At 37.3% G+C, this 27,848-nt stretch overlaps 1 protein-coding gene across 7 annotated transcripts in view; it reads right to left on the bottom strand.

The window, feature by feature from the left end:
• Window positions 1-27,848, bottom strand: part of Atp9b (ATPase phospholipid transporting 9B (putative)) — a 449,279-nt gene that overhangs the window by 241,128 nt on the left and 180,303 nt on the right. For all 7 annotated transcript variants that reach the window (XM_023700057.1, XM_023700058.1, XM_023700059.1 and 4 more), the window contains exon 9: window positions 23,476-23,556. In XM_023700057.1, coding sequence (XP_023555825.1) covers window positions 23,476-23,556 — 81 coding nt within the window. The remainder of the gene's footprint in view (window positions 1-23,475; window positions 23,557-27,848) is intronic.

The raw sequence follows: 27,848 nt of genomic DNA, 5'->3' as shown, positions 1-27,848 counted from the left end.
TTTATTTATTTATTTTGGAACCAGGGATTGAACTCAGGCCCTTGTGCTTGCCAGGGAAGTGCTTATTCTGCTGAGCCATCTCCCCGGCCCCATCTGCCAATATTTATAAAGTAAAATTATTTCAATTTCATTTGGAGAAAGAACTATACTAAGGAAACAGAATTTTTAAGTGGAAAATAGGAGGCTTACATTATCCCAGTATAAATATATTTGGGGGAGGGGGATGAAGAGACATGTCAAAAAGCAGTATTAGTGTTTATGTTAGGATGATGGAGTTATTAAACATTTTCTGCTGTGTATAATCTTATACAATGTCAGCAGTATGCTTGCAAATTTCTAAATGTACCTGGAATCAAATTGGGCTCTTTTCACAGAAACTCACATACCATGATTAGTCCTTAAAATATGTGAAGATATGTAAGCCTTCTACTTCTTCTTCTCCAGTACTGTTTTCATTTCTTTCAGACAATGCCAGGGAGGGAACTGCTCTTTGTTCCCTTATTTATAACTGAAGTAGCTCTTCAAGGGAAAAATCAAAACTGTCTGATTTTGGAATAACTGATTAAGGAAAACTAAATTATCTCTTTGATTCTTAAGTTAACTTTAGAAGAGAGATAAAATGTAATAGATTAAATCATTTTTCACTTAAATTTGTGAGTGAAAGGAAACCTCTAGTTTCTGTATCATACAGATGATCTTAAGAGTATTATTCTGATAAATATAATTGAACAAAAAAATCTATATATCCTTGTGCTTATTTCCTAAATACAGACAAAATGAGATATCCTTCAATTTGTGTTGGTCTAGGAGTTCCAGCAAACTGAAAGTACAGCTGGCATAAATAGGCGAATTGGTGATTCACATATGTATTATGTGATACAGAAAAAAAAAAAAAATTCTGTAAAGAAATTCTGAGTTGTTTTTACTGTTCCATGGCAATTTCTATATTTGTTTATTGCACAGGCTTGTAAGCTAAACAACTGCAGAACTGACATTTACCTTTCTTGCATGGAATAGGCATTCAAACTTGTCCAACATATTAATAACCAAAGAACAAACTTTAAACCCCTCTAATTTCCACACATGTAACACCATCCATGAAAGCCACTGCCTGCTGCTAACCAAGCTATCTATTATATCTTTCAGACTACCTGCTATGGTTTGTGTCTAGTTGTTCCTCCAAAGCCTCATATAATCATGCAGCGGGCTTCCAGAGTTTTTTTTTTTTTCTTTTTAATAATTTTATTGAGAAACAAATAGCAATGAGACAGTTTCAAAACCAATTACTAGTACAGTTTCAGCAATTAATACATTGCATATTGTTGTATTCTTAGTGGATATTCATTGACCAAGATACAGACATGATATTCTGTCCATAAACGCTATTAGAACAAATCTCTCTATTCACTGAATTAAGAGAATGCAGCTGTATAACTATCCTAACTATTCTGAATATACACATACAAAATGGTAAGTCATTTGTATTCTCCTTTTATGGATAGTTTTGTCAGAGAAGAGCATTCCATTAAATACTGTTGGTGCGTGAACCCAGCAAAATATTCCAATACAGTCCAGTAATCCATAACAGTAGTGGGTTTTCTGTAAGACTGTCAATGTCATAGTCCAATGCTGGGATTACGGGTGTGAGTGCTACACCCATCCTGGGGCAGGTATCTTGCATACAATATAAATTTGGGAAAGAGGCTTGCTTTCTAGTCCTCTTCCCTTTTTGAACTTGCTGTATTCCTACCACCTTGAACTACTGCCCTCTGCCACATGCCACTCTGCTTTGAAGCCAGCTGATTATAGACTGAAACCTCCACAAACTGTAACCTTTCCTTCTTTAATATTGGGTGTTGAGTATGTTGTCCTAGCAATGAGAGAAAAGTAACTATCTTTCCTCCCATCCCAGCAGCTGCCATCTTCAACTTACCAAGCAAATAAATACAATTTCATTCATTTAAAAATATTCTCAAGGGGCCAGGGAGATAGCTCAGTAGAATGAGTGCTTGCCTGGCAAGCACAAGGGCCTGAGTTCAATCCCTGGTTCTGCCAATCAATCAATCAATAAGTTCCCAAGGCTTTCCTTAATCAGAAAGTTTTAAAAGTTATTCATTCTTGCATACTTTTTAGTATTATATTTCTTCTTATGTCAATGCTAAGAAAAGGGACATTAAAATACACAAAATTTTATAAGGTTTCTGAAATACAGATAAATGGTCTATACAATTTAGTTTTAAAATTTAAGTTGGCTCTCCCATTACTCTTCTATAACCATTTAATTGTGTGAATGTTTTTTGTCTAAGTTATGTATTGAAGAGTGCACAATATCTATGCATTTTCTTTTCAATTCTGTAATAGCAATGACAGACTTTAAACATTTTTCTAATATCAAGAAAATTATTCTAAAAGGTAGTTCTTTACATATCTCATGCAGTATGGAATAAAGATTAGGGAAATGAGAAAGAAATTATCTCTAAATAATTTTCACTTTCAGTTTCCTTCTTCAGAATTTGAAAAGATAAAAATCTGCTTCGGAGGTAGAATATAAAATGTTTCAAGCTCTTCTCTCAATAGTGTATTCTATTTAACAGACAATAAGGATTTGCTTTTTTAAAAGAATATTTTGATTGGAAAAGACATGAATGATGTTAAGTATGCTCTGGTTTCCGAAAGAAATTTCAGCAGAAAATGCATTGTAAGAAAGATTAAAAGGGGGGGATAATGGTAAAGAACTGCAAATATCACTAAAACTTCAAAACTGGCTAGTTTTAAACCCAAGCCTTTCAAGAGAATGCCTGTCTTCAACAATATGTGAGATTAACATTAGCAATGACCATATGAACCACCACAGCAAATAATACAAAACCAGATTATCCTGGCGTCATGTGTAAGGAGGCAGAGGTAGTTACGACTCACAATGTGCATATCTATCTCAGATCCTGCACAGGCAACAAAACGTAGAGTAAGTCTCTCTTAACATAAGTGTGTCTTCCATCACAATTTCACCATTGTTTCATCAATATGCATCACCTGTGGCACCTTCATCTGTGTTCTGAATGGAAGGATTCTCATCTGTGTCTATTCTGACATGAAATGATTTTTACCTCTATGGAAATACCTCAGAGATACAAATCACCAATAGGATAACTGTAATTGCTTTCCATTCCCCCTAGGTTCATTACATTATCAGTCCACAAGACCATACAATGTCCCAATGAGCTATCTTGGGTAGTTCAATCTAAAACATTGACCCAAGTGATTCCTTGATATTAATGTTTTAGATAACTCTGGGTGATATTAACTCTCTGCAAATGATACACAAACAATAAAGTATATATACAAAGTAATATTTTAAGATAACCTAGCAATTTTATTTTCTGTGTTAGAACAGACATTGAAAGGCCACCCAGTTACTTACCTCCTACATGCCTGTTACAGTTAAGTTCCACACACTTACACTGCTGATAGGCACTGCACAGGAAGTAGAGCTAGCCTGACAGAAGATCATTGTCACAGACCTCCTCATCAAGCACTAGGACTGTTCCCATTTCGTATTCCAGCTAAGCATTTTTACCTTGTGTGTGCCACCTAGCAGACTCCTTGTGATTGACTGTAATGCAGAATAAGAAGGAACTACACTGATTGCTTAGTGGACTAAAGCACCTGCTTAGGCAGTGTGCAGCAGCAGGGGTTTGATCCCAGGCATGCTGGGCCGGCCCCATCTGTGGGGCACCCAGAGACACTTATGGAGACTAGGTATGGTGGCACTCGCCAGCACTTGGGAGACAAAAACAGGAGAATCACGAGTCCAATTTAATGTAGTGAGACTCTGTAGACCCTGCCCTAAATACAGAAAAAAACAAAACAAAACAACTACAAACATTTCTGAGGTACTCATATATTTTCTCATTAGTCTTCTTAAGAATACTAAACAGTAAGATTAAAAAGGAGGTGACACACAGCCAGGTACAACCATCTAATAAGTGGTGAGGTGATAATTCTAATCCAGATGTTACTAGCCAGCATTTTAGTTTATTTTCTCATGGTGTAACAGAACATCAAATTAGGTAATTTGGTTCATAGTTCTAGAGCCTGGGGAAAACAAATCAAGGGGATACATCTGAAGAGGACCTCCTTCTTGCAATACAAGACCACGTAAAAAGAGAGGAAAAGGGGGTTAAATTCTCCCCTTTATCAGATACCCCCTCCTGAACCACTCCACAACAGCAGTTTTCATCCACTGATCAGGGTAATTTTAATGACACAATCAACTCTTCAAGGTCCTGTGTCTCATTGTACTGGCACTAAGGATTCAGTATCCAGCACATGAACTTTGGAGGATACATTCAAGCCACAGTAGCAAGGAAATCATGTGCTATCAACACCTGAAAACTTCCTCTGATCTATTTAACAAAATACAGCAGGCTGTGGTAGTCATGAAAGCTGTAGGAATTCATGAGTATTCTCATCTATTAAATAAAACAGTCTTCTGGAGGAAACATAGACTGCACATCATTTGTAGCACTGACAAAGGCCACAAAGGTCAGCATTACCAAATGATTAGTCCTCTTTTTTTTTTTTTAGATTTCTGTCATTTATTACTTGCTGTGCTTCAAGCATTACACTGAGTCCATGTTCACAGGTACCCTGTACTCATACCTTACTATAGCCTCTCTCACAAGTGCACAGATCCTCAGTTTTTTCAGCACTTGAGAGCACAGTGCTTACTCTGGTCACGTGTCAGTGAAACCTATAATGGCTGTATCTATACTAATGCGTAAAGACTTTGTTTTCTTATCCCCATTACCTAACAACACAGTAAACAATGATTTGCATAGCATTGCATTAACTTAGTGTTTTATGTAATACAGAGATAATTTAAACTATACAAGGGTGTGTATAAGTTCTATGCAAATACTACACCATTTTATATAAGAGGCTTGATCACGCATTTTTGTGACCTAGGAGTAGAAAGGGCTTGGAGATTACTCCTTCCAGGACACTCGGGGCTGACTTCACAACAAAGAAGGACTATTCCTATTAACTTCTGTGTCAATAAATAAAAGTAAAGATGACAACTCTTTCTTCAGGTTTTCTGCTCAATATGAAGTTTCGACATCACTTTCATCACCTTCAAGACTGACTACAAAAAGATAGTCTGTGCCCATTCTCTTTCAACAATTTTGAATTTGCTGTCAGGATGTGGGGATGGGAATAGGCCCATAACAAAAAAGCATCAAGCTCACATGAACATTTAATGGTCACTTCACTGATGTAAACCACAAGCCATAGGCTGCCTACAGTGACACTTCACAAAAGACAGTCCTTGCCCTTGAAAAGCTAATAATACAGGCAGAAAGAGATCTGATATAAGGTAAATATGCTTAGATGCTACATAAGTTATATGCAATTTGCTGTGGGAATTTGAGAGAAGTAAATTCTGATTTTAGGTTTCAGGAAAACTACCTAAAGCCCAAGACTGAACTAGGCTTCAAGAGAATAACGGAACTGTTGAAAATCATTCCAGGCAAAACAAACATCTTAAAAACAGGATTTAGAAATAAAAATTCTTTAAAATCTTTACAGAGGGTCCTGGGAGATAGCTCAGCAGAATAAGTGCTTGCCTGGCAAACACAAGGTCCTGAGTTCAATCCCTGGTACCGCAAAAAGAAAAACAAAAAATCTTTACAGAAAAGTAAAGACTAGATAGCTTCAAGAAGTGTGAAAAGGGGAAGGAGGGCCCAAAGACTCTGACTGGGAAGCTAACTAAGCATTAAGTCAAGGCAGGCATCAATATCCATTTGAGGACCTCAGTGTTACTCTATGGGAATGGGCCATACCAGTGTGCATGAGCACAGCAATTTCAGAGGCTGCTATACATTAGGTTCAATGGCCTCATCAGGGAGAGAGAAGCTATCCATTATGTTTCTTTTATTGCTAGCATATGTTTCTGTTATTGTGTACAAGATATGCCATCTTTTCATGTTTAGCATTTGCATTTCTTTTTGATAAATAGGTCATATTCTGTGCCCACTTTTCTATCAGGTCTCTAGTCTTTATCACACCTATTTCTTTTTCTGAAGAAAGGTAAGACTAGTTTAATTTTTAAGTACTGGTAATATACATAAGATTAATCATTTTAGCCATTTTTAACAATACAGTTCAGTAACAATGAATATATTCAAACTACTGTACAACCAGCACCATAGCCCATCTCCAGCACTACTTTATCTTACAAAACTGAAAGTGTCCCCATTAAACACTGATTCTTCATCATCCTCTCCACCCCTTTGCAACTACCATTCTGCTTTTTGACTCCATGAATCTGATTACAAACTCCTCATGTAAGTTGTCATAAAATATTTAAGCGTTCACGACTGGCTTATTACACTTGGCATAATGTCTTCAAGTTCCATCCATGTTTTAGCATATGTCCAGGCAGACTGTCCATATTGTCAGCTTCATATAATTGTCTCATAACTCTTCATCTAGCTGACATTGCTTATGCTTATTTCTGTCACGAAAATTACTCTTATTTTCATTAACTCAAATGTACCAAACTTTTTAAATTGAAAAGTCTTGACAGTTTTAGGTTATTGATAGCTACCCATGTTTTCTTGCAGAACTAGCCCTTCAAATTTCTCTTGTAATAATTCATAGGCTATTCCAAAATTATTTAGTCTCCAAAGTTTGGCAATTTCACAGTTGTCTTTCTGTTAATGATTTTCTATTTAATTATGTCATGCTTAGAGAATGTATTTTGAGTTCAATAGGTTCATATAACATACTAAGATTTGTGGGATAGAGCTGGATATTTTTTCTGCATGCATTTAAGTAGATTTTGTATTCTATTGCAGACAGATGGTATGTTTTGTAACCATCAAGTGAATGAACATCAATGGAGAATATTTGAACCTATTATGCCTTCCCTAATTTTCCATTTGTTCAATTATTGAGAAGTGGTTAGTGAAATTTCCAACTATGGTAAGCTCCAAACTCACAAACAAATTTCATTCTGGGAGAATACTTTTAAGTCGGACTTGTTTCCAAGTCTGACAAAGTGAGTTTTATATACTTCTGACATAAACAATTGCTTTGTGCTTTCTAGCAGTCCTCTCCATACAAAATTGCTTTTCTTCTTGCTTCTGGACATGCGGGGCTTTAATCAGGCACTATACTATATTGTACATTACTGCACTTTTCAGTAAGCACACAGAACAACTTTGACAATGTTCAGTAGACACAAATAAGCTGTTTTTGCTATCTGTTTATATCTATGAATGTTAATAATGTAAAGTCTGTTTGTATCTGTGAAAGTTTGCAACTTGAATGTTCTTATGTTGGGGATTTACTGTATCACTATGGATTTCTCCATTTCTCCTTGCTGCTCTAATGATTTTTGGTTCATGTAGTTGGCAGTTCTCTTACTAGGTGCACAAATGCTTACAGTTATACGCTCTCACAATAAACTAATCCTTTTTTCATTATATTCTGAAATCTACTTTATGTGTTATTACTACAAGTCTCTAATTTCAGTAAGTGATAGCCTGTGGTATTCTTTTGTAATCTTTTTACTTTTAACCTGTGAATGATTTTAATGTATTTTCTTATAGGCTCTATATATCTGAATCTTGCTTTTTATACAGTCTGACAATCCTAGCCTCTTAATTAAGTATTTAAATTACTTACATTTAAACATGAGTTACTAAAAGTTTCTAATCTTAATTTCTCAATATGTAACAGTTATATTTATTTATTTATTTATAGGTATATACTGCTATAAGCAATGAATGTGTATGATTTCATTTTTAAAAAAATATACCATGACCTACTTTATAAATAACTAGATGTATTTAGCATAGAGTGCCAAACTGACCGAACAGAGTTACCCCAGATTTATATCCATGAATGCTACTGAGCAACCCTGGTCAGTTTTTCCTAAATGGTTTCCCTGCATACTATAAACAGACTTAAAAGTATTAGAACAGGATGTAGAAGTCAACAACTGGATTATGGTTCCTCGAGTGATAAGAATATGCCTGATACTCTTCCTATTGGCTTGAGATAAACCAAGTATGTATCTTCCTGCTTAAATGAAGTCACTTTTTTCTCGATCATTATATAATCCTCCTCCCTATAACCCAAGTGCAGGGATTTACTTGTCTTGTCTTGCTGCTACCTAAGACATATGCTTCTATCCCTAGGTCCCCCAACAAATTATGCTCGGTGTAATCCTGGATCTATCTGCCTTTCTTTGGGCGTTTTACATAATCTCCTCCTAGAACACAAGTACTGAATTTTTCCAGAACATCTGGTGATGTTCAAAGAGACTGAAAAATAAGTATATTAGGGGCCAGCCAGCCAGCTCAGTGGACTAAAGCACCTCCTTAGGTAGAGTGCAGCGGCCAGGGTTTGATCCCTGGACTTGCTGCACTGGCCCTACCTCTGGGGCACAATGACACAAGGATTGAGACTGGGCACGGTGGTGCATGCCTTTAATCCCAGTGCTTGAGAGACTGAAAACAGAAGCATCACTACAATTCTGATCTTTTAGTGAGACCCTGTACTAAATACATTTAAAATAATAATAATAATAATAATAATAATAATAATAATATAGCTGACCAGATGATGTGAATACTTTTAAACTGGGCGTGGTGGTGCACGCCTGTAATCCCAGCACTTGGAAGGCTGAAAACAGGAGAATCACTACAAGTCTGATCTACATAGTGAGACCTGTAGACCCTGTCCTAAATACAGAAAAAAAGAAAAATAAGTATAAAGTAATTATCATATTTTAATAACATCTATTAATATGGTAAAATACTTTGCTAATCTTTTTAATATCCTACATTTTTAGTGAAGTACACCCATATAATCTATAAATTAATAAGGCAGAATCTGGTACTTTAGATCTATTTTGCCTACTGTATCAATTTGGGGATATAGTCATGCCTCACTACTCATGGGAAATTGGTTCAGGAACCTTCCTATAGAAAGAAAAGTCCACAAAAGTCTTACATAAAAATGGCAGAATATTTGCAAATAACCCATGCACATCTTGCAATATACTTCGAAACATTTTTAAATCACTGACAATACTTAATAAAATATAAATGCTATGTGAATAGTTATGCTGTATTTTGGGGTGAATAAAGTCAAGAAAATAAATTTTGTATATGCTTAGTACAGAAACATTTTTTTTTTTCCAAATACTTTTGATTCTTGGTCAGTTGAATGCAAGGATATAGAACTCACAGACACAGAGAGCCTGCATTCTTATTCACTGAGTACCTCTGCCTTTTAATTTAGAGTTTAATTCATTTATGTTTAATTACTGAATTAACCATCTTAATTTCTATTTGTGGTACCAGATCTCTAGTTTCTTTTATTACTCTTTTTTCAGGTTGGGGACTAACTGACTTCATTTGAATATCCAATTTCATGGGTTTGTTATCTTTCTCTGCTTCTTTTGTAGTTGTTGCTATAAGAATATGTATCCTTCATTTATCACTTTACTCTGAATCAATATTATATCAATTCACACACAATATATTTTTAAAACACCTCATTTATTACCTGGCCTGTGAAGTTTCCACCTTAACAGATAGTACCATTTAAGTGCCACTATCAACCGTGAACAAATTGTCTATCCAGGAACTACTTGGACAGGCACTAAGCACAATGTATTCTGCTACAGCTGTAAGCCCTACAGGTTCAGTGGGGCCAAAAAGCTGTCACCACAAGTCCCATAGAGCCAGAGAGCACCAAATGCCAGTCTAATCTTTCCTTTCTTTTAAATTATGGCCATACTCCCAGTAACAGTGAAGTTGTAAAAGAGTTCTCTCAGACTACTCACACTGGGGAACCTGTTCCACAGCAGGCTTCCTACAATTACTCCTACCTTGGGAAGCAGTACTGATGCCACATGTGCTAGTCTGTTCTCATCAATTTATGGAAAGGGCTATTTTTCAAATTCTTTGGAAACCATAATCAAATTTTTGATTTTACTTAACAAATTTATTGTAAGTGCAAAATTATCTGAGCAGTTTTACCTATTCTTAATATTCAAGCACAATAGTAATTTTAGCTAATTTACTGTATACCATGTGCTGCATTGTGAATACTTGTGTCCTTCCAAAATTCTTATGTGGAAAATTAATTACCAAGGTTATAACAAATTAAATGGGGGCAGACCCGTAGGGAATAGGATTGTAGACCTTACAAAAGAAAGCCCAGAGAGGCCAGCAAGACAGCTCAGTGGACTAAAGCAGGCGCTTTAGCATAGGGACCCTGGTACGATCCCCAGCCCCACATGCCATGCCAGCCCCACCCCAAAGGTGGGCTGAGCTGGCCAGAGTCTGGGCATAGTGGCACATGCCTATAATCTCAGCACTGGGGAAGCTGAAAGCATGAGGATCACCACGAGTCTGAGGACCTGTTTAGGGAGACCCTGTAACAACCAAATATATTAAAAAACAAAACAAATCAAAACAAAACAAACAAAAAAACCTGCCGAGATCCTTCTACCACAAGAAAATACACCATTGAACTTGCCACCCTTAAGTCAGAAAAAGGGCCCTCAGCAAATACCCGATCTGCTTTGATTGTGAACAGTCCAGCATTCAGAACTCTGAGAAATAAATTGCCATTTATAAATTACCAAATTTATGGCATTGTGCTACAACTGCCTGAATTGACTAGGAAATCATCACTGTTTGAAAAGTCCAGGTGTTTACTTAAGGATGGTAAATTTCAAGTTATGGGAAAATGTTCTCCTATGGATAAACTCCTTTCTGTCCTCAACTCTGACTCTTTAGTTCAGGAACACATGCTTTCAGGTCCTGTTAAGACATTCAATCTTTAGCTCTTTTAACCACTTTCCTTGTGCAGCAAGCTTTGCTGAAATCTGACTTCAGTTATATCTGTTCTCTTCAACCAATGTGAAGAAGACAGCTTCTAAAGATCCAGAGGAAGCAGGATAAAGTAAAAGTTAAATTTCTCAAGTGTATCTATTGAGATACCAACATTACAGGTCTCAGAATGCCAATGGTTCCCTACTACTAAGTATGAAAAACTTGCCTCATAATTCTGTATGCTTTCCAGGTGCATACATGCCAGAGATACTAAGGAAGGCGGTCTTACTTTCTTTGCCTATTTTTGTTGTGAACAGCAACAGTCCACCCTCTTTAAACCCTCATTAAAACATCAAGTCATTCCAGAAGTAAAGCTGTTACTCACAACAGTCAATCTTCTGCCACAAGGACCCTAGACAAGTCCCATAGTGAGATCTAAAGGCACTGCAAAGCTCAGCCTGCAGATATCATTACCTCCTACTTGCTACCTCCACAGAAGAAAGTGATCGAAGCTCAAAACCTCACCATAGAGCCTGATCCCATAAACTACTTTTAAGACAAACTGTGTTAGGTTGAGTTTTCTCAAATGCACATCCTGGATGCTGATTTTAATTATGTGCTTTATTGGAGGTGGGAATTCAAGAAAACACTTTGAGGTAGTTTTTGTTAGTATTTATAGTTTTATCACACAGGATAAGAGAGTATAGTTTATATTAACTTTATTTGTGGTGCAAAGGTTTTTGTTGGAAAAAAATTTATGATCAAGTTTTCATAACACTTTATATATGGTGAAACATTACTATAGATCAAAGCTCAAAAATGTAACAAAGGATTGTGATTTACTGATTAAGTTAATTAGAACTAACTTCTATACCTTTCCCCTGTCTACTTGATCAGCTTAGAATTCAAAAAAAGCTTTGAAGTCTATCCTGGACTCTTTCATTTTTACAGTATCTATGTTTACTTCATTCTAATTCTAATTGTATGCCTTTTTGTAAGTCCAGCCTCCTCTTCTTTTGTACTTGGTATCTTTATCTAATCTTATACTTCCAACTTTCTTTCCAATTATGTAAAAAAGAACTGTATGAACTGAGCAAGTCATTCAATGTTCAAAATAATCATTTTAGCAATTTTAGTAAGTTTTATACTTTTAATCATTATCTTTTGATCAAAGGCATGGTATTCCAACCTGGTTCTTCTGTCAAGATCATCAGCTACAAGTGAAGTCTCTTACTCTGTCCTTTACTCACTAGAGAGCTTCTTCTATTTCCTTCTCTCTTCCTCTTCCTACTTTTTAGCTGGTCATTACTTTAGCGAGCACCTAAAATTCACATATTCTTTCCCAATTCCTATCATCGTTTTATTCTTAGATATATTGGTACTCTTGGTGTTTACCATAAAACCTTCCCTAGAGTCTCCATTTTATCTATTGACAGGATAAAGTGAAAGATTTGTTAGTGAGATAGCCCCTAAATTTTGTATGCTTAGCTCTTCACAGCCCTGATACTAGAAAAAAAAGCCTAATGGGGGACAATCTTTGGCTTGCAATGTGCCATGTAAAGCTCTTGAAAATTTTATTCTGTTCTCACCTTGGACTAAGATTCTAGAGTCAAATTTATTTCCTCCTAGTAAGAATGATGTGGCCTAGCTGGCTAAAGACCAAAGAATTTTTCCCTTACATTTAAAATATATAGTATCTACATATTTTGATGTATTCTCAGGACATTATAAATGATATGAATTTAAGAATGCTTAAATTTGGTACGGTTTACTCAAGCTATAATATTTCAAAATTGCTCCAAAAGTCCCATGCTTTTTTTTGCTGCTCTTTGAAATCCATCACTTTCTGATGTTATTTTCACTTTTCATCTTACGTGCTTGCCATTACAATACTTACTGAATATACTGCCATCTCTTCTCTGCCCCTGCCCAAAGCAAGCATACTGTCACATGATCCTCATTTCTGAGATGTTCATTGTTATGGTTTCTGTCTAGGTGTCCCCCCCAAAGCCTCATGCAGCCTTGAGGTGGCTTCTGGAGTTTGTGATTGATTATTGTGGGTGTAGATGCTGCCTGCCCTGGGGCAGGTAATTTGCATTACAATGTAAGGTGGGAAGAGAAGCTAGCTGCTTGAGCTGCTGCTACTCCTCCCTTGCACTCTTGCTCTTTGCCACCAACATGAAAGGTTGCTTTTTGCTCTGTGCTGCTCTGTGTTGGACCCAGCTAAGTACGGACTGAAACCTCCAGTAACTGTGAGCTAAATAAACCTTTCCTTCCTTCATTTTGAGTGTCGGGTATTTGCCCCAGCAACGAGAGAAGAGTAACTAAGACATTCATGTCCTTCTGTAATTTCCCTAGCACTCAGCACTCATTAACATTTCCTATTTTTGAGATTTTAACCCCAGTTCTAAGGTACATTTTCCTATCTAAAATTATTTGGTTAACTATTTAAACGAGGTCTGTTGAATTCTTCCAACACTGCTCAGCCTTAAAATATATTCTTTGCTTGATTTTTTATTTTAATTTTATTGAGAAAAAGAAATGAGAAAGTTTCAAAACCGATTAACAGGACAGTTTCAATAATTAATACATTGCATATTGTTATTGTATTAGTGGTTAATCATAGGACAAGATGCAGACATGATATCCTGCCCATATTTTTTTAATGTCATTTGTGTTGACTCCTTCTTTTTCATTGATGCCTATTAGTCTCACATTGTTCATCTTTGCATTATCTTTCAGGTGATGGATTATTCTTTCCTGCATCCTCGTTGTTTGTAAGAGATCCTTTCTTACCTTTTCACTAGCTGCACCAGCATCTTCAAGATCTGAAACTCTGTCTTCACATTCACTTAAACGGTTTTGCAAGCTTCTGATTGAGATTTTAATTTCCTCTATATCTCTTTGACTATGCTTCATGCGTTCTATTTCTTTCCTGTATTGCTCATTCAAAGAACCTGTCATTTTTTAAATCTCCTCTATATTTTTATCAATATCTTCTTTAGAAGTAGTTATAAACTCTTTTACTGCAGTGCTTTTTTCAGATTGGGTTTCCTCCCTATGTTTCTGTAGTTGCTTGTTTACTTCAGATGCTATGAGTTCTGAGAGTTCTTTTTTATATCAGAAAAGAATTGTGCTCTGATTTCCTCTCTATCTTTCTGCTGTTGCTTATTTACTATTGACGCTATTAATTCATGCATTTGAGCCGAGCTGGTGTCCTCCGCACTTGTTCTGGGTGGGCACTGAGTTTCCTCCATATGTTTCTGCATTTGATTCTTTAGTGCAGATGCTATTAATTCAGGGATTTCTTTTTTATTTCCAATCTGAGTTTCTCTATACCTTTCTGCAGCTGTTTCTTTACTTCAGAAGCCGTTGATTCATTGCTTTCAGCTGTGTGATTCCCAATTTGTTCTGTGTTAGTGTCCTCTGCATTTGTTACGGGTGGGCTTGGGTTCTGAGGTTACATTTTGTTCCTTCTCGTCATTTTGTGTAGTACTGTCTTCCGACCTTTGTTGTAGATCTTCGTTGTAGTTACAACCTTAGCACGTACTGAAGTTCAGTTGCAGATCTACAAAGTTTGGATTTATCCAGCTGTGCCTGGCTTGGGTTTGGCTGCTGTGCTCAGTTCCTTTCTGCTGCTGCCCTTGAGGGTGAACCTGTTGTGCCCCTGTGGCAGGATGGTCTGCTCCTGGACTAGCTGGGTGGATCTATCCTCTACACTCTCTGCAGGGATTGCAGCTGCAGGGTTATACCGCAGGCATGTATGCTAGGCCTGAGTTGAGCCTGGAGGGGACAAGGTGGAGTAGGGGGCAGAGGCAGCTCTCCCACACACTCACTGGGCCTGGGCTAGGACTGGGTCTGGGGGTTCCCAGAATGCGGCAGAAATTCCTACTGGTCGGGCGGGGCTGGGGAGGTGCTGTGGAGTGGTGGCGGGCAGCCCAAGGAGGTGGAATAGGGTTTCACCCATGCTGTGCCTGGGCAGGGATGAGTAGTCTGTCCCGCTGGCACAGGGTAGCCGGATGCTCTCCCACACACTCACCGGACCTGGGCTAGGACTGGGTCTGGGGGTTCTTGCAATGCGGCAGAAATTTCTATTTGGCGGGCGGGGTGGGGGTGGGGCTGCGGAGTGGTGTGGGGCGTCCTAAGGGGGTGGAAGAGGGTCTCACCCACGCTGCACCTGGGCTGGGACGAGTAGTCTGTTACCTTTTTTTTTAATTAAACAAACATTTACTTGACAGACAGTATGGTAATAGTTTGTATGTCATGACAAGCGGTACGTATTTAGAAGACCAGTATGACAGGAATTCCAAGCATGACCCTTCTGTTACATATTGCTATCTTCAGTGCAGTTGCTTATTTCACAGATATCAGCATATATAGTTAGTCAGGGTGAGAATCCTACCAATTAACTGCGAGTTTCAAAAACCTGCTAATTTTTCTCAGGATCATTGCCTTACCCATCTTGTGCATATAAATTTATGGCTTTGCTCAGGTCATGTTTCCCAGCTTTTCACCTTGCCCTCTCCTCGTTGTCCAATCCTCAAGATCAAGCTTTCCTTTTAATAATATTATACCTTTCTATTTGTATTTCTTCTTTTGAGTTCTTATACTAGGGAGACTATACAATATTTATACATGTGGGTCTGGTTTAATTCACATACAAGTATATCTTCAACTAGCATCCGCGTAAATATAAATGCTTCAAGCTTATCATTCTTTGTAGCTGAGTCATACTCCACTGTATAAAAATATCAGATTTTTTTCATTCATTCTTCATGTGATGGGGATCTTGACAGTTTCAAAGATTTCGCTACCACAAATTGTGCTGCTATAAACATAGGTACACATATATCACTATGATACGATGTTTTCAGTTCCCCAGGAAAATTCCCAGTAGGGGCATAGCTGGATTGAATGAGATTTCCAGTCTCCACACTGATTTCCATAATGGTTTTTTTTAAGGAGTCTCCACACTGATTTCCATAATGGTTACACCAGTCTACATTCCCACCAGGAGTGGAGAAGGGTTTCCATTTCCCCAGCATTTGTTGGTAGTTGATTTGTTTTTGATAGCCACACTTCCTGAGGTGAGAAAGAGTGAAGTGTTATTTTAATTTGCATTTCACAGATGACTAGTGATGTGAAGAATTTTCTCATATATTTACTTGCTTCTTCAATTTCGTCCTCTGAGAAGTGTGTGTTCATCTCCAATGCCCATTTATGGATTGCGTCTTTAAATTTTGGGGCCCCAATGTTTTTTACTTTTTTATAGATTCTAGAGATCAGACCTTTGTATGAGTGCTCATAAGTCAAGATTTTTTCGAAATTTGTGAGTTGACTTTTCAATTTGTTGGTAATTTCTCCTGATATGAAAACACTTCTAAGACAAAGTCCCAGTCGTTAATACCTTCAAATATTACCTGTATGATTTGATTTTTGTTCATGAACTGTTTGCCCACCCCCAAGTCTTAAACAGTTTCTCCTATGATCTCTTCCAGGAGATTTCGTGTTTCTGTTTTAATGTTTGGATCTTTAATCTGCTTTGACTTTAGCTTAGTGCATGGTGATAGACCTGGTTCAAGTTTTAGTTTTCAGCATGCAGAGAGCCAGTTTTTCCAACACTATTTGTTAAAGAGGCTATCTTTCTTCCAGTAGGTGTGTTTGGCCCCTTTGTAGAACATCAGGTGACTGAGTGTGTTCATAGAGTCCCCTGCATCTTCTAATGTATTTCATTAATGCTCAGGTCTATTTTTTTTTTTCAGAACCATGCTGATTTTATCACAGTAGCTTTGTAGTATAATTTCAGGTCAGGAATTGTAATGCCTCCTGCCTTGTCTTTGTTGCCCAAAATTGTCTTTGCAATTCTAGGTCTTTTCTAGTTCCATATAAATTTTTAGAATGATTTCTCTAGGTCTATGAGGTATATTGATGGTAGTTTGATAGGGACTGCATTAAATCTGTGCAGCAATTTTGGGAGTACGGCCATCTTCACAATGTTGGTTCCTCCTATCAAGTAACAGGGAATATCTTTCCAATTTCTGAAATCCTCTATGATCTCCTTTCAGAATAATGAAATTTTTCTTGAAAAGATCTTTGACTTCTTTTGTTAGATGAATTTCAGGGTATTTCATTTTCCTCCGTGTTATTATAAAAGGTATTGTTTCTCTAATTTCCCTGTCAGTGTGTTTGCTATCTGTGTACAGGAATGCTACTGACTTTTGGGTATTTACTTTGTATCCTGCTATGCTACTGAATTTCTGTATCAACTCTAGTAGCTTCTTAGAGGAGTTTTTTAGATCTTCCAAATAAAGTATCATATCATTTGCAAATAATGATAAATTAACATCTTCTATACCTATTCTTTTTCCTTTTCTCTCTCTTGTCTAATGGCCCTAGCTAATGATTCCAGAATTATATTGAATAGGAGGGGTGATACAGGACATCCTTCTCTTGTACCAGATCTCAGAGTAAAAGATTTCAGTTTTTCCACATTTAGAATTATGACAGTCGTTGGGTTGTCATAGATGGCTTTTATCAGACTAAGTAGAGGCCATCTGTTCCAATTTTTTGTAGGACTTTGAACATAAATGAGTGCTGGACTTTGTCAAAAGCCTTTTCTGCATCAATTGAGATGATCATGTGGTTTTTAGATTTGGCTCTATTAATATAGTGTATTACATTTATAGATTTCTGTATATTGAACCACACTTGTATCCCTGGGATGAATCCTATCTGGTCATGGGATATAATCTTATTGATGAACTGCTGTATTCTATTTGCTAGGATTTTATTGAGGATTTTGGCATCTATGTTCATGAGGGAGATTGGCCTGTAGTTCTCTTTTTTAGTTGGGTCTTTCCCTGGTTTTGATATTAGCATAATACTTGCCTCCAGGAATGATTTTGCGAGGACTGCTTTCCTTTCAATTTCACTGAAGAGTTTCAGGAGTATTGGGATTACATCTTCTATGAATGTCTTATAAAATTCAGCTAAGAATCCAACAGGACCTGGACTTTTCTTTGTTGGTAGGCTTTTTATTCCATTTAGCATTTCACTGGCTGTTACTGCATTATTGAGAGTTGTTATATATTCGTGATTCAGTTTTAGTAATTTGTACCTTTCTAAAAATCTGTCCATTTCTTCTATGTCTTTTATTGTCTTATAGGAAAGGTTCTGAAAGTAGCTACTGACAACCTTCTGAATTTCCACTGAGTCTGTAGTAAGTATATCCTTTTGATTCCGTGTTGTTTGTATTTGAATTTTCTCTATCCACTTTTTGATGGGGTTAGCTAGGGACTTATTGATTTTATTTAATCTTTCAAAGAACCAGCTTTTTGATCCTTTAATTCTTTGAACTGTTTTCTTCATTTCAATTGAATTAATTTCTGCTCTAATCTTTATGATTTCTTCCCATCTTTGGGCTCTGGGTTTGGTTTGCTCTTCCTTTTCTAGATGTTGAAGGTGCATCACTAGGGTGTTTATTTGTTCCCATTCTGTTTTCCCAATATGTGAGTTCACAGCTATGAACTTCCATCTAAGAACTGCTTTCATCGTATCCCATGAGTTCTGAGAAGTTGTGGTTGAATTTTCATTGAATTGTAGATATTGTTGAATTACTTGTTTAATTTCATCTATGACCCATTGGTTGCTGAGTAGGTATTGTTTAAGCTCCATGTATTTACGGGGTTCTTCTGTTTTTTGTCTCGTTTATTTCCAGTTGCATTGCACTGCGGTCAGATAATATGCATGGGATAATTTCTGTTTTCTTGCATAAACTTAAGCATGACCTATGGAGCAGTATGTGGTCTATTTTAGAAAATGACCCATGTGCAGCTGAAAAAAATGTATATTCAGCTGTTGTTGGGTGCAACACTCTGTTTATGTCCACTAAGTCCATTTGTTCCAAACTCTTGTTCAGTTCTGCTACTTCTTTGCTAACTTTTTGTCTGCTTGACCTATCTTTTTGGGATTTGGGGGTGTTAAGGTCTCCTGTTAAGATTGTGGTATTGGATATCAGATTTTACATGTCTATTAAGATTCATCTCATATAGTTGGGTGCTCCCGTGTTTGGTGTGTACACATTTATGAGTGTTACCTCTTCCTATTGAATTTTTCCCCAGGCAGTATATAGTGCTTTTTTTTATTTCGTTTATTCATTTTTGGTTTGAAGTTGAGACTGTCTGAGAACAGGACTGCTACCTCTGCTTTTTTTTTTTTTTTTTTTTTTTTTTTTTCAGAACCGGGGATTGATCTCAGGCCCTTGTACTTGCCAGGCAAGCACTTATTCTACTGAGCCATCTCCCCAGCCCCTGCTTTTTTCTGAGGTGCTGGTGCATGTAGTATTGTTTTCCATCCTTTGACTTTCAGCCTATAAATATCTTTATGAGTTAAATACGTTTCTTGTATACAGCATATTGCTGGATTTTGTTTCCTTATCCACTGTGCCAATCTATTTCTCTTAATTGGTGAATTGAGTCCATTTACACTGATGGTTATAAGTGATGTGTTGACTTATGATTGACATGTTATTTACCTGCTGTTGTATACTCCTTTTTCTCCTGTGTTTAATTGTTTGCCCTGTTTAGTGGGTTCCTTCTATTCTTGTTTGTGGAGTTCTGATCATTTTCTTCTCCCTCTAGACCATCTTTTAGTAGTCTACGTAGGGTTGGCTTTGTCATCATGAAATTCTTTAGTTGTTCTTTGTCATGGAAGTAGTTCACTTCTGCGTGAAACTTGAGAGTTTTGCACAGTATAGTAGTCTGGGTTGGAATTTGTTTCCATAGAGGACTTATACTCTGCTCCATGCTCTTCTTGCCTTCATGGTTTGTGAAGAGAAATCTGCCGTTATTCTGATTGGTTTTCCATTCAAGGTGATCTGTTTCTTTTCTCTAGTGGATTTCAGTATATTGTTCTTATGCTGGATTTGTGGGATCTTGACTATTATATGTCTGGGTTTGTTTTTAATTGGGTTGTATTTATTTGGAGTTCTATATGCTTCAGTTACCTAAATGTCAGATCGCTTCCTCGTATTTGGGAAGTTTTCTGCTATTACTTCTGTCCATATTCTTTTTATATCATTTGTATTGACTCTTTCTTTCTCACTGATGCCTATTAGTCTCACTTTGTTCATCTCTGCATTCTTTCAGGTGATGTATTATTTTTTCCTGTATCCTAGTTGTTTTTAAAAGATCTTTTCTTACCTTTTCACTAGCTGTGACAGCATCTTCAAGATCTGAAACTCTATCTTCACTTTCACTCAAATGGGTTTGCAAGCTTGTGATTGCAATTTTAAATTCCTCTGTATCTCTTTGACTCTGCTTCATGTGATCTATTTCTTTCCTGTATTGCTCATTCAAGGAATCTGTTGCTTTTCCCATCTCCCCTTTTTCTCAGTGTCTTCAGAAGCAGTTATTAATTCTTTTACTGCAGAGATTATTTCTGATCTGATTTCCTCCACATTTCTGCATTTGATTCTTTACTTCAGATGCTATTAAGAGATTTCTTTTTTTATTTGAGAGATTAATTCTGATCTGAGTTCCTCTATACCTTTCTGCTGTTGTTTGTTTACTTCAGACACTATTCATTCATTTCGGCTGAGCCAGTGTCCTCTGCACTTGTTTTGTGTGGGCCTTAGGCCTGAGATTGCATTTTGCTCCTTCTCTTTGTCATTTCATATAGCAATGATCTCTGACCTTTTGTGTAGAGCTTTGATGCAGTTATAACCTTAGCACTTACTGAAATTTGGGTGCAGATCTAGGGGGCACACAGGAGCCTGAATCTTACACTGGGCCTGGGCTTGGGTTGGATCTGGGGGTCCAGAATGTGTTGCAGAAGTTTTACCTCACTGGGCAGACTTGGGGGTTCCTCCAGAGGGGTCCCGAAGGCACAGCAGAGGCTGTCACTCACACAGTGTGCCTGGGTTTTGCTACCTCACTGGGCAGACTTGAGGGTTCCTCCAGAGGGGTCCCAAGGGCACAGCAGAGGCTGTCACTCACACGGTGTGCCTGTGTTTTGGAAACACTTAAGGCAGTTTTTTTGTTTTTGTTTTTTTGCGGAACTGGGCATTGAACTCAGGCCCAGGCCCTTGTGCTTGCCAGGGAAGCGCTTATTCTATTGAGCCATCTCCCCAGCCCCTACGCTTTGCTTGATTTAGGAGGATTTTTACTAACTGAAAAGTTTGGATTCCTACCATTCAGTTTTTAGTACTTTAATTAGTATGTGGATCCCTGCTAGGGGATTCTATTCTAAGAACTGGTCAAGAAAGTTCAGTAGCATATAATGCAACTCTACAGCTTCAGTGAATTACAGTGTTGCCCTTTGTGGGCTAGGGTAACATGGCTATTCTGAATCTGTCTTATTTCAGAGAATCAATTTCATCTTTTCCCTCCTCACCTTATTTCCCAGAGGCACCAATTCTTTATGTATACCTCCTTTCCCCCGTATATTCTCTGCATGGTCAATTCTGATTTGCACTTTTACCAAAGTACCTCCTCCATCATGTAATTGCATTCACCAAGTCTGTATACAAGACTCATGATGTCCTTCAGGAGTCCTTTCGCTTTTCTGAAAGCAAAGCCTCGAAAATATCAGTGTTATTTTACTGGCAATATCCTTTCAGTTGGAACTATCCTGGCTCTGGAACTCACTGTGCTATTCTCAATATACCTTTCACCCGAGAAATTAAAGTATGCAGTTTCTTCTGTCCTATATTTATGTGACACAGATAAGCTACAAGTGACCTTATGTCCTCTAATTATTGGCCTATCTCATGTTGAAAGGCTGTGAAAACATAAATTCAGGTGGACACTACTATGCTAAGGAACCAAGAAGTCCAAAAGAACCCTTTAAAATCATCAATGTAACCATTTCTCTTCTAAACTAATGATTTTTGGATGGCTTCTTATGGTAAAGCTAATTACCATTCTGCTCCTATATCTCCCCAAACTACAGCACATTTGTCCACATGATCTCCTCTATGGCTCTGACCAGGATGCTCTCATTCCCTAATTCTGATATGCTCTTATATTGCCCAGAAAACATGTCCAACATTTAGTATGATACAAGCTACACAAGAAATAAGAGGGGAAGGGGAAAAGAGAAAGGGAGAGAAGAAAGAAAATATTCCAAAATTTTCACAATGATTAAAGCTTCCTTTAGTTTATTGTATTAAGAGTGTCTATTTGTAAACATCTTTTTTCATATGCTAACTTCTCTTTTAAAAATGTACTTTTCTCACAATAAACTTTTGTAGAACACAAAAATTGTGATGTATTTCAGAACCCATTTTTATGTTCCTTATCACCATGACATCCTTCCTCCCCTGTGTTTCTTTGTGCATCTTATGACTGCTGGTCTGCAACACATATGGCAATGAGCACCTATAAAGTAATGTCCATTCCCCTATAGACTCTGTGACCTCACTTTCTCCCTCATCACAGTTGGCATACTGTCACATAATGTAAACTCTGTAAATTCAAAAAATAACAATTTTGTTCACTAAATCTTCTATGTGACCAAGAATGAATCGAAAGTGACTATATCTAAAGAAAACCTTTAAAAACATTTTCAGCATTTAAAAACAAACTATCGCCATATATTTAAAAGCTATTATAAAGTATTTATGGCAATCAAGACAAATCTTTTAGAGCTTTGAATGATACAGCCCACTGCAGCATGTGTACCATAAATTCACCATCACTGATTTATGGTATACAATATAATTTGTTATAATATTTGAAATACGACGTCTCTCTAACCCTGGCAGTGAGAGGCATAGGGACTTCAAGCTTTAGATTCAATAACAATGAAGAATATGAAAAATAAACAAATATAGGTACATAAACAAACATACATTTAAGGCTCAAGACTGTGGCATATACATGTCATCTTAGCACTCTGGAAAGCCAAGGCAGATGGCTTGTAAGTTCAAGCCCAACCTAGGAAACTTATCAAGATTCTGTATAAAAATTAAAAATAAAATAAGGACTGGGGATATTATAGGGTGAAAGCCCTAGGTTCGATCCTCAGTTCTGGAAGACGGGGAAAAAAAAAAAAAAAAAAAAAACTTAGATATATACATAGGTATATATACAAACTTAGATAATGAACAGCTAGAAATGATGTGGGTTTCACATTGGATCTATTAGGGCTGTGGAGATAACTTGTCAGTGTAAGCACCCGACTGGCAAGCATAAAGACTTGGGTTCAAACCCTGGTACCATATGCATGCCAGCCCTGCACCAAGCCAGCCACTGAAACCAGGTGTGGTGGCGCTAGCCTGTAATCCCAGAGGGGGAGGGTGCTGAGACAGGAAGATCACTGCATAGCGAGTGATCTGCATAGCAAAACCCTGTATCATATTGGATCTATTATTATATAAAGTCAAAATCAAAATAGTTCATTTTATTGACTCATAGTTTAGGAAAGATAGATCTTAACAATAGTAAATATGCTAAAAAACAAAAACCTGCACTGGGCACACCTATAGAGATAATACATGATGTGGGTACATTTAAGATAGGCACAATCTCCAGCTTCTCCCTTTCTAGTTCACAGCATTACTGTCTCAAAACAAAGGAATGAGTATATTCGTAGTGAACGAAAGAATTTAACTTACCCTGGTAAATGTTCCTTCAAAGCTATGAATATCCAATTGTGGCTTCTGAGCATACACATAAGCACTGATAGAAAAAAGGTCCTGGAATATAGAACATTTAAATTAATTTCAATGTTATACTTAAACATTACTGCTCAGAAACTTTTCAATTTCTAATTAAAAATTTTTATATATTAAGTAGCAGAAGAGACTGTCTCAGATCTTAAGTGCCAGCACCATGAATTAGCATGGACGATAACTAAAGCATTTAAACTCAACAGAAGTAAGGCAAGTTCTCTTTGCTTTGCCTAAGGACCACTGTGCATCAAAAGTACATGGGAGATGCTAGAAAAACATATGTTGCCCAAGGCTATGCACACAATTCCAATTTTAGGGGTGGAGCCTGAAGTTCCACAAGTATCAAGGTATTGAGTAGAAACCCAGGCTCTTAGTAATGTAAGTGCTAAGCCTGTTTCTGTAAAAGACCCTGTCTAAAAGGGACCAGGAAGAACAAACATTCATAGACAGCTCTCAGACATAGCAAAGGTAGACTTCAGACCCCTCTATGGAGTTAAAACCCACAAGATAAGACCTGATGCTGAGGGGTTTATTCTCTGAGAGGATATCCATATGAGCTTAATCCATACTCCTTATGTGAAGGCCGCCTGCATTCCCAAACTGTGCCCCTCAGTCAGAGTGAGAAGTTGTTAATGCACAGAGTGAGGATGGTAAGCCCTCCATCTTCAAAAAAAGGGATGCATGCTGCCTACAAGCCATCTCCAAGAGGACCTCACTACTAACTTTTGTTGTACTTTGTGTTCAAATAGTTGCAGCTCACAGCAATGGAGCAGGGATCTCACTCTATTTTCCCACTCTAGCAGGGTACACACATCTTAAATAATTCAAGTTCTGAGTGTTACAGATCACAGTCAATGATCTCTTCCCAGGACACTCCAAAGACAAGCGATTAAGATAAAAAGGCTAAGGATTAGGCAGAGTAATTTTTAATGTATTTGAAAATTCAGAATTTCCTTACTGATTCTTAAACATAATAGGACTTTTTGCTTAAATTGTGTAATAATATTCTGTATAGAAAAACAAAACAGGGATCAGGGAAGTGGCTCTGTGAAATAAGTGCTTCCCTGGCAAGCGCAAGCGCCCGAGTTCAATCCCTGGTTCCGCAAAAAAAAAACACTTTTGTCCCTTTTTTATACAATCTCAGGTAAGAGAACTAGGGAAGAGTAGGAGACATAAAATGCCTGCCAAATGGAATACCAAACTTTTATAATAGCAACAAAACCCAAACACCAAGGAGTACAGAAGTAGTAGATTGGAAGTAAAGGATTGTTACGGTTTGTGTATAGTTGTTTCCCCAAAGCCTCCTGCAGTTTTGGAGCGGGTAGTTTGTGATTGATTATCGTGGGTGTGGATGCTGCACCTGTCCTGGGGCAGGTAATCTGCATTACAATGTAAGGTGGGAAGAGAAGCTAGCAGCTTGAGCTGCTGCTACCTCTCCCTTTTGCTCTGCTCTTTGCTGCTGCCATGAAAGGTTGCCTTCTGCTGTGTGCTGCTCTGCCGTGGACCCAAAATCTTTCCTTCCTTCATTTTGAGTGTCAGGTATTTGTCCCAGCAAGAGAGAAGAATAACTAAGACAAGGATCAAATGATTCTTGCTCTCAAGACCATCTGGATGTTTTCCTTCTTTTCATGGGGAGACTCATTTATGCCATGGAAGGTCAAACAGGCTGTGGAGGCTACATGCGTGTGATAGTGCAGGGTTTCTAAGAGGAATTCTCTCATGAATGGGCATTGTTTTAACTGGCTGATGAGCACTCCTGAGACTGCAGTTGTGGAGGTCCTGATTGTAACTGGCTGTATCAGTGCACTGGCAAGTAGCATGGGTGGTGCAGTACTGAGTTCACGAAGCCTTTTTGCAGGTTCTGATCCTCAACAGGACCTGAACCCAAGGCTGAGGTCTAGAAAGAAGGGTTTCAGAAAGATTCCCCTAATTCTTAGATAAGAAAGGATTGCACCTAAGCTGTTTACATTAGCACTTAGTTTATCTTGAATACCTGTTTGCCCAAAAACCCCTAGAAAGCACTTGGAAGGCTGTAAACAGGAGAATCACTTCAGGCATACTGGAATCTTGCTATGTGCCAGATAGAGAGATCCTATGTGACTAAACCTCAGTAAGAACCAAACAGCTAACATTTCACAAATTTGTCACTTGAAATAGTGAATTAAGTATCTCAAGTGACTGCTCTGGGGGAGGATCCTTGGAAATGTGTGCCTATACTCCTTTGGATATTTTTCTTTGGTTGATTGCACTGTACATGCTGTGTCTTTTCTCTGTAAGAAATCATGGCTTTGATCAGGATGACACTTCAGAGTCCAAGGAGTCCTCCTAAAAAGTTGTCAAAAATGAAGGTAGATTTGATGATTCCTAATACAGAGTTTGCTAATTTTATAAGTTTAATTTTCTTCACAGTACATGTATGTACATAAAGTTTTAGCATGCCTAAGAAAATTAGACTCCTACACATGAAAAACCACAGTTCAGAGTACAGTGGCCACTGGAGCTGAAAAGTGAGAGGAAAACTGAAATCTCAGAAAAGACTACTTCAGAGAGAGAGTCTTAAAATCTGTATACAATCACATTGTGACCCCTAAAATATCTTGACAGTGAATATCTCAAGCTAAGATAAAAGAAACGAGTGAAGCCTTCATCCAAGTTAACTACAGTTGAAACAAAATTAACCTGGTGTGGTGATGCATATCTATAACCCACTACTCAGAATCCTGAGGAAGTATTTCAATACCAGGACTAGGAATGTAGCTCAGTGATACAGTTCTTAGCTAGAATACACAAGGCTGTAGGTTCAATGCCCTGAATTACCTCCAAAAAATGCCCATATTTATTTTTTAAAAAATCTTTAGAGGAAAATAAAAGTCCTGCACTTCCACAATGTATCATTAACAAAACTGAAGTCAACAATCCAAATTTCTAAGCATCTAAAGAAACAAAAACATAAAATCCATACTGAAGAAAGTATGCAATTAGTAAAGATCAACCATGAAAGAATCTAAAATCAGAAATAAAGACATGAAAATTTTAAAGCAGCTTTATAACAACTCAAAGACTTAAAACATATTCTAAAACATAAACAAATAAGAACCACAAGAGAAAAAAAATATAGCTAAGAAAAAAGAACCAAATGCAAACTCGAAACACTATAGTATTCGAAATAAATTTATAAGCCTTAAGAATGAGATCGAAAATAACAGAATAGACTCCATGAATTTGAAGAAAGAAGAATAATTTAAAAAATTAATATAGTAGCACAGACACTGAGAAATACTGAAAAGTTTAATATGCTTATAACTACAAAAAAGAGAGAATGGGAAAGAAAAACTATCTGAAGAAATACTGACTAAAACTATGCCTGATTTGCTGACACATACAGATTCAGAAAGCCCAAAAACCCCTGGAAAGATTACTTGAAGATATCAAACTCAAACTTGCAAAATTCTAAAGATAAAGAGAAAGAAGGGCTTAAAACACCTAGAGAAACAAACAAAACACTTTATATACCAGGGGACAATAATCAAAATCTGACTTCTCACTACAAATAATCAAGGCATAGGAAAATGGATCAAAATAATTAAAATGCTAAGTAAGAGTCAACCCAAAATTCAATATCCCACATAAATAGCCTTGAAGAACACAGATGAAATAAAGATATTTTCAACTAAATAAAATGAGAACCAATCCAGCAGATACACACTATCTATACAAATGCTCAAATTCTCCAAGGTCAAAGGAAATGACCTCAGCAGACTAAGTACCTCCTTAGGCAAGCACAGGGACTGGGGTTCAATCCCTGGTACCACAGGCCATACTGGCCCTGCCCCCAGTCACGCTAAGCTGGCGACCAAGTCCAGGTGTGGTGACACACACTTGCAATCACAGAGTTGGGGAGGTTGAGACAGGAGGATCACTACAAGTCTGAGCTGCGTAGAGACTCTGTACTAAGTAAAATAAATGAAAGATTAATCTACATGAATTGAACACAAAAATTTCAAATTCCTTAGATGTAGTTCAAAAACAAAATAACAGATACTAATAAAAATGACAATCAAAACAGTAATGCTACAAAGAATATCACCTCATACCACTAAAATTCTCCAAGAGAACTGACTGAGGAGTCTTAGAACAGCAATTCAAAAAGGAATATGAACACATATTAAAGCAATCAACAGAAAACAAAATGAAAAAAAAAGGTGTGGCAGAGACTATCTTCCACCTTAGAACTTTCAAGCGTCTGACTGGCAGGTGGCTTCCTGACATAGTCCTCAGCATTATCTGCAACTAATTATGACCATGTGACTGATTTT

The sequence above is a fragment of the Octodon degus genome, unplaced genomic scaffold, assembly GCF_000260255.1.
Source record: "Octodon degus isolate 3935 unplaced genomic scaffold, OctDeg1.0 scaffold00120, whole genome shotgun sequence".
NCBI lineage: Eukaryota > Metazoa > Chordata > Mammalia > Rodentia > Octodontidae > Octodon > Octodon degus.
This window is presented reverse-complemented; position numbering and strand designations above follow the sequence as displayed.